The 11,200-nt window shown below is 38.3% G+C and overlaps 1 protein-coding gene across 3 annotated transcripts in view; it reads left to right on the top strand.

The window, feature by feature from the left end:
* The window catches only part of GLIS3 (GLIS family zinc finger 3), a 507,521-nt gene that overhangs the window by 14,080 nt on the left and 482,241 nt on the right, over positions 1-11,200 (top strand). The window contains exon 2 of one of the 3 annotated variants that reach the window (XM_010860703.1): positions 2,095-2,581. The exons of the other annotated variants lie outside the window; for them this stretch is intronic. Within the exon in view, the coding sequence (XP_010859005.1) occupies positions 2,194-2,581 (388 nt within the window). The 5' untranslated portion in view covers positions 2,095-2,193. The remainder of the gene's footprint in view (positions 1-2,094; positions 2,582-11,200) is intronic. 3 annotated transcript variants of the gene reach the window in all.

Genomic DNA, 11,200 nt, shown 5'->3' with positions numbered 1-11,200 from the left:
GAGCATCTTTTCATGTGTTTGTTAGCCATCTGTATGTCTTCTTTGGAGAAATGTCTATTTAGTTCTTTGGCCCATTTTTTGATTGGGTCATTTATTTTTCTGGAGTTGAGCTGTAGGAGTTGCTTGTATATTTTTGAGATTAGTTGTTTGTCAGTTGCTTCATTTGCTATTATTTTCTCCCATTCTGAAGGCTGCCTTTTCACCTTGCTAATAGTTTCCTTTGTTGTGCAGAAGATTTTAAGGTTAATTAGGTCCCATTTGTTTATTTTTGCTTTTATTTCCAATATTCTGGGAGGTGGGTCATAGAGGATCCTGCTGTGATGTATGTCAGAGAGTGTTTTGCCTATGTTCTCCTCTAGGAGTTTTATAGTTTCTGGTCTTACGTTGAGATCTTTAATCCATTTTGAGTTTATTTTTGTGTAAGGTGTTAGAAAGTGGTCTAGTTTCATTCTTTTACAAGTGGTTGACCAGATTTCCCAGCACCACTTGTTAAAGAGATTGTCTTTAATCCATTGTATATTCTTGCCTCCTTTGTCAAAGATAAGGTGTCCATATGTGCGTGGATTTATCTCTGGGCTTTCTATTTTGTTCCATTGATCAATATTTCTGTCTTTGTGCTAGTACCATACTGTCTTGATAACTGTGGCTTTGTAATAGAGCCTGAAGTCATGCAGGTTGATTCCTCCAGTTCCATTCTTCTTTCTCAAGATAGCTTTGGCTATTCGAGGTTTTTTATACACTTTTTTTTCTTAAGAGTGAAAATCCCTCCTCAAATTTCTTTTGGTTAGTGAAAACAGTTACTAAGATAAATCTTCTGAAAGTGATGTGGCATAAAGTGAACTTTTGAAAAGCAAGGGATACCTGTATTTCTGATTTTCTAAAATGATAAAGAAAAAAGAAAACCCCCTCACAAAAAGTTTACCATGGTTGATATCCTGTGCTCAGTGATTTATGGAACATTCTTTTGGGAGTTGAGTTGGAAATATTCATCTAAGACATTGGATCATAGAAAAAAGGAGGACTCGTCCAGTTGAGGATATCTGGCCGTTACTACTTTGCACCCAGTCTGTATTGTCCAACGTTGGCTTCTTTCCATGACTGTCATGTTTACTTAAAAGAATTCAAATTGTGACTGAGTCTGTCATTTATTGGGAGTAGTGGCACTTAGTCCTTAGTCATGGCATGACATACGTTTTGGGGAACTGTAGATCAAGAGAGGAAAAAGCCTTTCTGAATGATTTGTAACCAGGGAGTACTGACACACAGATGGATGATGCTGTCCTGTGGCCACGTCACTGCTTTTGGTTCTCCCTCTGCCACTTGAGAAAGAGGGTGGTAGGATGGCAGATGGCAGCTTTGTGGAACTCCTATCAGTTTACCGTGCATGGTACATGGCGAACATACTCACCTTGAGAAGGGTTGTTTTGTCCTTATGTTCTCTGTAGAGCATTTCACACAGCCTTATCCTTTTCTAGGATCTTACTGAAAGGTGAGAGTATTGTGATGTTGATTATATTTTCATCCCCATCAACTCAGGATCAATATAGAACTAAGACTCTAATGCTGCTGTAAATATTTAGATATATGAAGCCTTTATGAAATCCCCATGCCTATTTCAAAAAATCTTTTGTTAATCTAGGAACCATGAGAAAATTGCTTTGTTAATGTCCTCACAATCGCATTTAGAGTTTGTATCATCTTTCTGTTTGTTTACTGGAACCTTTGGGCAGCAGTCTTACAGCTCATGAAGGTGATGCATTTGGGTTTCCCAGGATGCACCGTAGCAGTGGAGCAAAGTAAGTTCCATTTTGCGAGCTGGCACCAGTAGATTGGTTATAGTTGCCAAGAGCACTGTATTGAGAACGGTTCAGTGGCAAACAAAACAAAACAATGCAGTGATCCATAATCCATGTCTACCATGAATGCAGGAGGGGAGAGTGCCTGCCAGTGAACCATGTATTCGATAACCATGTTCTACATGAAAGACTGTTTTGCTGAGTGCTTCCTGATATGAATGCTACACAGGTTGAAAACTCATTGTAACTTATTTTCCTTTTTACTTTTAAAAATGCCTGCATTTATTTTTTTAAACAGGCTAATAAACCACACCATGGATAACTTATTGGACTTTGCCTGAAAGGAATCATTAGTGTCATTGGATATTTGACCAACCTGGCTACAGGTTTTTTCAGAATGAATGGAAGGTCATGCAGCATGAATCTCCAGCGGACATCAGGAACCCCACAGGGGCCTGGGATGGTCAGTGGCCAACACATCCCTCCCATTCAAGCCCATTCGGGGACTCCTGGCCCCTCATCCTGTGGCAGCACAACAAGCTCTGCCATTGGAAGCCTTGCTAACAGCCTCCATCTCAAGATGCCCTCAGGAGGAGGGATGGCTCCTCAGAGCAACGTGAATGAGAGCCCCATCCATCTGCCTGCCTTGAGCCCCCGGAGGCAAGTGCTCACCAGTGGGAAGCCACGTTTCCAGGTCACCCAGGCTGGAGGCGTGTCAGGGCCACACACATTAAAGCCAAAGCAGCAGCAGTTTGGAAGCCCCTTTCCTCCAAATTCTGGGAAAGGTAGGATTGTCTTTCTGGGATCTTTTAAAAGTGGACACTGTTGTTTTTCTCTTCCTTGTCTCTTCTCTGCAAGCAAATCCTATGGAAAAATACATGATTCAGTGTCAGGGTCAAAGTCTCATAATGATATGTAGCTTCCTAGGAAAGGATGTGGATGTGTACATTTGTGTGAGGACGAGGGCACCACAGTGGTAAGTGTATTGTTTCATGGACTGTGAAACAGTTGAAGATGAGATGGAAAGATTGAAAACAGGGAGGTAGCATAAGTGTCATAGAGGAAAACAAGAGCATGGTTAGCAAGACCCTGCCCTCTGGATGCACAGAGCTCCATCTTGTCTTACCAGGAGCTAGATTCTGCAGGCCATGGAGGAGATGGGTGACTGCAGCTGTCATTATGTTAGTTGGATGCTAGAAGAAAGGTGATGTTTGGAAGGAAAAGGATTTAAAGTGGAGAAATTTTAATACCCAATAAAATGAGGAACAGGTACATAAAATGATAAAATATTCTAAGAGCAAAACCTATAATCTTTATAACATAGCTAGTGACAATAGAGAAAGCAGCTAGAAGAGTATATTGAAAAGATGTATGTCTGTACTTGTGGAGAACTCGAAAAACTTGCCAATTTGAGAGAGATGAGTGCAGAGAGAATGCTTCCAATTCAGTAGATTTTGAATTACCATAGCTTTTATTTTTTTATTTTTTTTTAAATTTTATTTTATTTTTAAACTTTACAATATTGTATTAGTTTTGCCAAATATCAAAATGAATCCGCCACAGGTATACCCACATTCCCCATCCTGAACCCTCCTCCCTCCTCCCTCCCCTACCCTCCCTCTGGGTCGTCCCAGTGCACCAGCCCCAAGCATCCAGTACCATGCATTGAACCTGGACTGGCGACTCGTTTCATACATGATATTATACATGTTTCAATGCTATTCTCCCAATTCTCCCCACCCTCTCCCTCTCCCACAGAGTCCATAAGACTGATCTATACATCGGTGTCTCTTTTGCTGTCTCGTACACAGGGTTATTGTTACCATCTTTCTAAATTCCATATATATGCGTTAGTATACTGTATTGGTGTTTTTCTTTCTGGCTTATTTCACTCTGTATAATAGGTTCCAGTTTCATCCACCTCATTAGAACTGATTCAAATGTATTCTTTTTAATGGCTGAGTAATACTCCAATAGCTTTTATTTTTTAATCATAGATTTTGAATTAAGAATAATTGTCAGAGAATAACAAATTATTTGAATGACTTGCTCTGTCTAGAAACTGATGTTGAGTTAACGAGGTTATATTGCTAATGATATGTGTATCGGGGCTAGAAAAAGGAGCATGTATATTATGCAAAGCATAGCTTTGTTATATAGCAGAGCATGATTATATTTTCCTCTAGATATTTTTACCATGTATTTTTAAATGCCTATACTCAGTGTTTATGCACGTGCATTCTCAGTCATGTCTTCCTCTTCCCAACCCTATGGACTGTAGCCTGCCAGGCTCCTCTGTCCATGGGATTTTCCAAATAAGAATACTGGAGTGGATTTCCATTTCCCCCTCCAAGTGTTTATACCACCAAATAAAGTTACTAGCAGCCTTGTAAGTGGCTATTCACCTAGTTAGCTCATAACTTAGCCAATTATGATGAATAATGGTTTATATCAGGCAGGTAACCCCAAAGTTGTTTGTTTTAGTGTCTGTGTATTTCTGAGTATGGAAAAGTTGATATAAATGGATAGATTAAAAAAACCTGAACATATGTGTAACTTTTTTTCTTTTCTTTTTTACTTATTTATTTTGGTCTAGGTTTGTTTTGAGTTGTTTTATTTCTCAGAGCTAACCGATATCTAGTGTAAGTACAGGAAAACTTTCCCTGGGGGCTGCATCAAGAATAGCTGTGCCATTGTTGGGTTGCTATGTTCATGGCATGGCAAGCTGAGCTTCTTAATGTCAAGCTCGTGTGTTTGTATTTACAGGGGCTGAGGCCCAGTACAGTCTTTCAGCTCGTGCTTGACTAGTGAACTGTAGCTTGCTTTTATATATATTTGTGTTTGAAATCCTGACTTGCAGGAAATAGTGGTGATAATATTAAAAACTTGTGCTTATTATATAATAACTTAGCATGTGTTAGGCATTGTGTTAAGTGCGTTCCAATACATAGTCTCAGTTATTCCTCACAACACTCCTGAGATGTATGCTATTGTTGAATAACTGACAAAGGAATTAAAGTCTAGAAAAAAATAAGTAACTTAAGCCTTGTCAGGCAATAAGGAGTTTGAGAATATTACTTTGATAGTGACTAGATGCGTTTATAATTGTAGTCATAGTTGATAAAAAAAAATGTTTCAGGTACTTAAGGAATAACAAACTCTCAGGGCCAGTTCATCATGGAACTCATGTAGAAATTAGCACTGCTTCCTGATTCTCCTCTTTTTGATTTTCTGGCTCCTTGCTTAACTTCCAAGCTTGCAGTGTCTTTTCTAGATCTGCATGATTGGGGCATGCAGGGACATGGGTAAGGAGTTGAGGACAACTGAATTTTTATTCTCCCTCACCTTACAGGTTGGATACCACTAGTGGTCTGGATGTTACCAGGAGTGGCTTGTTGTGTCCCTTTCAAATCTTGGTTGATAGTTTCTAAACTAAGCCAATAACTGAGAATGGTGATCTGGAACTGTTTGAACATCATCCAGTCATTTGTTCTACAAATATTTATTAAGCATATGTTATGGGTGAGCTACTGTTTGGGGGATTTGTTGCTGTTCAGTTGCTAAGTTGTGTCCAGCTCTTTGAGAGCCCACGGACTGCAGCATGCCAGGCTCCTCTGTCCTCCTCTCTCCCCAGGGTTTGCTCAAATTCATGTCCATTGAGTCGGTGGTGCTATGTAACCATCTCATCCTCTGCCGCCCTATTCTTCTTTTGCCTTCAATCTTTTCCAGCATCAGGGTCTTTTCTAATCAGTTGGCTTTTTGCACCTGGTGGTCAAAGTATTGTAGCTTCAGCTTCAGCATAAGTCCTTCCAATGAATATTTAGGGTTGATTTCCTTTAGAGATGACTGTGGCTTAGATCATGAACTCATTATTGCAAAATCCAGACTTAAAGTGAAGAAAGTAGGGAAAACCGCTATGGACGGAGGTTCATAACATTGTACAGGAGGCAGTGACCAAAACCATCCCAGAGAAAGAGAAATACAAGAAAGCAAAGTGGTTGTCTGAGAAGGCTTTAAAAATAAATTAGAAAGAAGACAAGTGAAAGGCAAGGGAGAAAGGGGAAGATACACAACTGAAAGCAGAATTCCAGAGAATAGCAAGGAGAAATAAAGAAGAGCTTCTTAAATGAATTTTAGGGATGTGATAGGCAATAAAACATAGTTCTGGCCCTTAGGGAGTTGAGAATTGAAAAATAAATGAACATTTAAAATAAAGCGTGGTTGAGGGAGATAGGGCAACATTTGAAGGGGTTCCCAGACTGAGCTTGAAAGGTGGATCTGGGAGAAGAGTAGGGTATCTGGACAGATGCCTAAAGAATGAGGGGCTAACTTTACAATCACAGGAGAGTATGTCTTCTGTGTGTGTTTGTGTGTGTGTGTGTGTGTGTGCGCGCGCACATCCACATGCCTGTGAAGGGACAGGGACTATCTGGAATTTGCTCTGGGTAGAGAGAAAAGCATGCTCAAAACCTGGAGGGGAGAGACCATAGTCCATTTCGTGGACTTCTGTCTGGTTTCACATTGAGGGGAGGTGTGGAGACCTGGGTAAGAGATGAGGCTGGAAAAGAATAAGCAGCAACCAGGTGAAGGGTCATGAGTGACATACTAAGGAGTTTGGATCTATCTCGAGGGTACTGGCAATCTGTGGAAGGATTTAACCTCGGGGTTGATGTGATAAGCTTGAGACTGACATCTCCCCCTGACTTTGCCACTGCTTTCCCGTGCACTGTTGACAATGTCATGATCCAGAAGGATAAGTGCCAAAGAACTTGTGACTCTGTGGGTGTATTAGAGTTTTTCAGAGACACAGAACCAATAGGAGGTATATCTATTTATCTTTCTATATATTGCCAATAGAATAAGTTACTTAGGGATTGTCATACAGACAAACATCTGAATTGAAGACTCAAAAATTTCCAGTTGGAGCCTCAGGAGAAATATAAATTTGATTTTAATGTTTATGTTACTTAAGGATTGAGTTCTGTTCCTATGAAAACTCAAATAGCCATGGATTTAACATTGTAGAGTGTGGTTCCCGAATGGTGTGCCAGGTGCTCTGGGGTACCACAGGAGACTCAGAGAGAGCTATGAGACATTTTAAATTTTGAAGGAGACATGGGATATGTGACGTCCCTGCAGGCAAACCACTAGTTTGAGGAGGTTCAGTTTCAGCATTAGATTACGGTATGTTCTTTTTGGTGATATCGTAAATTGAGAAACTACATAATTGGTAGTTGTGACTAAGAAAAGCAAGTAGTTTGTACATCTATGTTCAGAGCAACATTTTTCACAATAGCCAAAGGTAGAAGAAACTCAGGGGTCCATCAGTGTAAATGAATGGGTAAACAAAATGCGTCATATCTATCAGTTTAGTTTAGTCGCTCAGTCATGTCCGACTCTTTGGGACCCTATGGACTGCAGCAGATATAGTTGTATTTATACAATAGAATATTATTCAGTCTTCAAATGGAAGGAAATATGACATATGCTATAATATGGATAAACCTTTAAGACATTATGCTAATGAAATATGCCCGACAGAGAAGGACAAATATTGTATGATTCTTCTCATATGAGGTTCCTACAATAATTAAATTCATAGAGACAGAAAGTAGAATGGTGGTTACTGTGGACCAGGGAAGGAGAGAATGAGGGGTTATTAACTAATGGGTACAGAGTTTCAGTTTGGGAAGTTGATCATGGTTTCAGTTTGGGAAGTTCTGGAGATAGGTCTTGGTGATGGTTGTACAACAGTGTGAATATAGTTAAAGCCACTAAACTGTACACTTAAAAATGGTTAAAATGGGAAATTTTATGTTACATATATTTTACCACAATAACAAAAGCAAGTGCTCAATGAAAATCAGTGTGAAATAGGAGGTGAAGGTGATGATGTTCAATCTGATTCCAAGATTTGAGGACGCGACTTCACTTTTACTTTCACTTTTCACTTTCATGCATTGGAGAAGGAAATGGCAACCCACTCCAGTGTTCTTGCCTGGAGAATCCCAGGGATGGGGGAGCCTGGTGGGCTGCCATCTATGGGGTCGCATAGAGTCAGACACGACTGAAGCGACTTAGCAGCAGCAGCAGCAGCAGCAGAAGGCATGATTGAAATGCACATCCCATTAATAATTGTGGTTATTTAAAAACGAAATAAAAATGATTTTAAAAATTTGTTATTTTTTCAAACAGATAATAAGTTATTAGTACATAAATACTATTAAGTTATTGACACCTAACTACTTAATAAACAGAACTATTAGATGTTCCTTTTGGCCTAGGGGCACCATGAAAAATTTGCTGAGACACTAAGAATTCCATGAACTGAGAGCATCTGGGAACCTGTGTCATAGGAGTTCATTTTTCCCACAGAAAGAGCAGTTAAGGGTGGGTGACTGCTGTTAATGGTTACAAGCTCGAGGAAGACAGGCCCATGATCATAACTGTCTTTGTTAGAAAAGACAAAAGGTTCTACTCCCTTGCAATCTACCTCTTTTCATTGGCTTTTCCAGAAACTGCATTCAACTACTTCCATTCGTAGGTAACTAATCTCTTAAATAAAACGTATTATTCATTCCTAAATATCTTTCTTTAAAAGTTGGATTTTTTTTTTTCATTTTGTATTACCTTCTATTGTATTTTACTTTTTGGCATTTTCCATCTTTATCTCTAAAGTAAGCTGAAATACTTGGAAGTAAGTTGCAGACCTTGTGACCCTTTACTCCTAAATTCCTAAGCAGGTATCTTTCATGCTATATACCTAAAATACATTCATCATAACCAAGAAATTTAGCTTTGATACAACAGTATTACTTATAAACAGTTATATCTTAAAATATAGTTCATATTCAAATTCATTATGTATTTTATTTTACTTAATCATGATTTATAATATAAGGTATTACTCCCTCCCCCTTATAATCCAGTGTTATTTGTAGCCATTAAAAAAAAAATCTAGGATCTAATAAAAGATCATCCACTGCGTTTGGGTTAAATTTGGTTGTCATATTTCTTTGGTGTCCTTTAATTTGGAATGACCTAATCTCCCTGACTTTTTGTGTGGTTTTCATGACAAAAATGTGTTAATATTTTTAAAAGTTCAGGGCAGCTGTCTTGTCTCACAACCTGATCAGTCTGGTCATTTTGTCATAACTGGGTTCAGGTTAAACATTTTTGGCAAGAATGCTACATCGGTGATTTGTGCACCACCTATTGTGTTATGCCAGAAGGCACTAAATGGTCATTTGTCCTAGTATCTGTAATGCTGCTTTTGGTTGTCTGTCTAAGGTGGTGTCACTAGATCGCTACATTGTAAAGGACACTTTTCAAAATTAACAAATAATCATATGTGAATATCTTTAATAACCTTTCATAGGATTTATTGATGATCTTTGTCTCAATCAGTTATTATGTTGCTGATTGCATAAAGGTTACTTTCTAATTTTATCATTCCTTCTATGTTTATTAGCTGGTCTTCTTCTGGAAAGGAGAACTTCTCTCCCTTCTCTTTTAGTGTCATTGCAGATTCATTTATTCTTTTAAAAAATTCACTGTGCTATAACTCATTTCCATCACTATTTTTTCTGATGGTCAAACTGTCTCAGATTTGACCGCTGGAAGCCCCTTCGGGTCAGTTCTTATGTCCTTTTGACATGTTCCCATTAAGTTCTTCCTTACTTTGAGACACAAAATATTCTAGCCTCACTTGTACTTCCCTGCCCCAGACCTGGAATCAACCATTTGGGAAACTGGATGAAAGGGTATTCTTACTGGCTCTGGGATATCATTGCTTCTAGGTCCTTTCTATGGACAGAGTGAGGAAATAACACCAGAACAAGGTAATGAGTTCCAGTTAAAATATAACATCACAGAGTTCTTCCTCACACTTCCTCACTGCAAAGCTGTCAGTAAGAACGCTGGTTCATGGGTATATTTTTAGGAACATGGGTATATTTCTATTTTATCTGTACTACAACTAAGAAAAATTTACCTTTAGCTTTGTATTTCTAAGATATGAAATTTGTTTTTAAAATGATTGCTTACTGTAATTAAACATGTACATTTTAATGTGTTGAAATAAGAATTTTTATACTGATCTTTGTCACTGAATGTGGAGGACATTCTGCAGCTGGCAGCTTTCTGACCCTCCTATAATTGGTGAGGAGAGAATCCCAGTAACGGTGTGCCAATAGTGGTGCTTCTCGCTGCTTTCTTCTCACAGTTACAGACTGTAATTAGACTGGAGAAATGCATTTTTCAAAGCATCTGGGAAATTGGTTTTATGATCCTCACTATAAGTGTGTTTGACACAGCTATTTAAATACTTAACGACAGTTTGCAGTAGCCCTAGGACTATATAATTGGAAAGATTTTCATTGTAAAGGTTTTTTATTTTACTTCAGGGCCTCTGACATTTCTTGTTGGGCTCTGCTGTCCTTGGAGACAAAGGGAGTTAGTTATTCATTAGTGCTTGTGGGTTATTCATTATTGTTGGTCAGAAAAAGCAAAATAATATCAACAAAGGACACCAAACTAATTGGAACTTAAAACTTCTTTTGTGTCACTTAAGGTTGGTGACTCTTATAAAGACCTCGTCTAAGAAAATACGTTGTGTGAGCCTGGGAGGTCTAAAAACTAGTGTATTTTAAATACTACATCAAGTTTTATTTTTATTGTCCATGGTTTACTAATTCAATTGGTTATGATCTGGAGCTTAGGTTAGGGCTTAATTTCTTAGTAGATCAACAAGCTTCATATTTTTCTCTCACTGCTGTATCAGAAATTTTAAAGTCTGCCACTGATTTAAAAAGCTACTTCCCTATATCATTGCTTCACTTATGTTGATCCCTGGTAAAATAACAGACAATAAAAAAATCTGCTAACATCAATGGGTGAAGCATGTTAAAATGTAGTCATGTTAGAATTGGGGCAAGAATAGCAACTGGGGATCCCGCATTTTTGAAGAGTTATAGTTGATATATTAGCTTAAGAAAGTTGGGGCAAAATATGTGGTTACATTTTTCCCCCTCATGTCTGCTTTTTAATCAGTTATATTTCCTTGCACTTCCAGTGTGGCTTCCTGCAGAATTAGAGCAATTAAAGTTAATATTCCATAAAAGATTCCAAAAATAACCAAACCAGTCAGAGACCAAAGGCTTTATTTCAGTTGAAGTAACCAGAATTTTCATTTTGTCTTGCCAAAAAGGCAGGTGAAACACAGTGTTTAGTTTTGTTTACTCTTTGGGCTGCACAGGGTTCACTTTGTGTGATTTATTGATGCTGGATATAAGTCAAATTGATGATGGATTTCCAAGTATTACTGAATGGCAGACACGATTTATTCCAGTTATAAAAGTGGTTTGTCAGTCTCATAACATTCTACCTTTAAAAGAATATTCCAT

The sequence above is a fragment of the Bison bison genome, unplaced genomic scaffold (assembly GCF_000754665.1).
Source record: "Bison bison bison isolate TAMUID 2011002044 unplaced genomic scaffold, Bison_UMD1.0 scf7180017864469, whole genome shotgun sequence".
NCBI lineage: Eukaryota > Metazoa > Chordata > Mammalia > Artiodactyla > Bovidae > Bison > Bison bison.
This window is presented reverse-complemented; position numbering and strand designations above follow the sequence as displayed.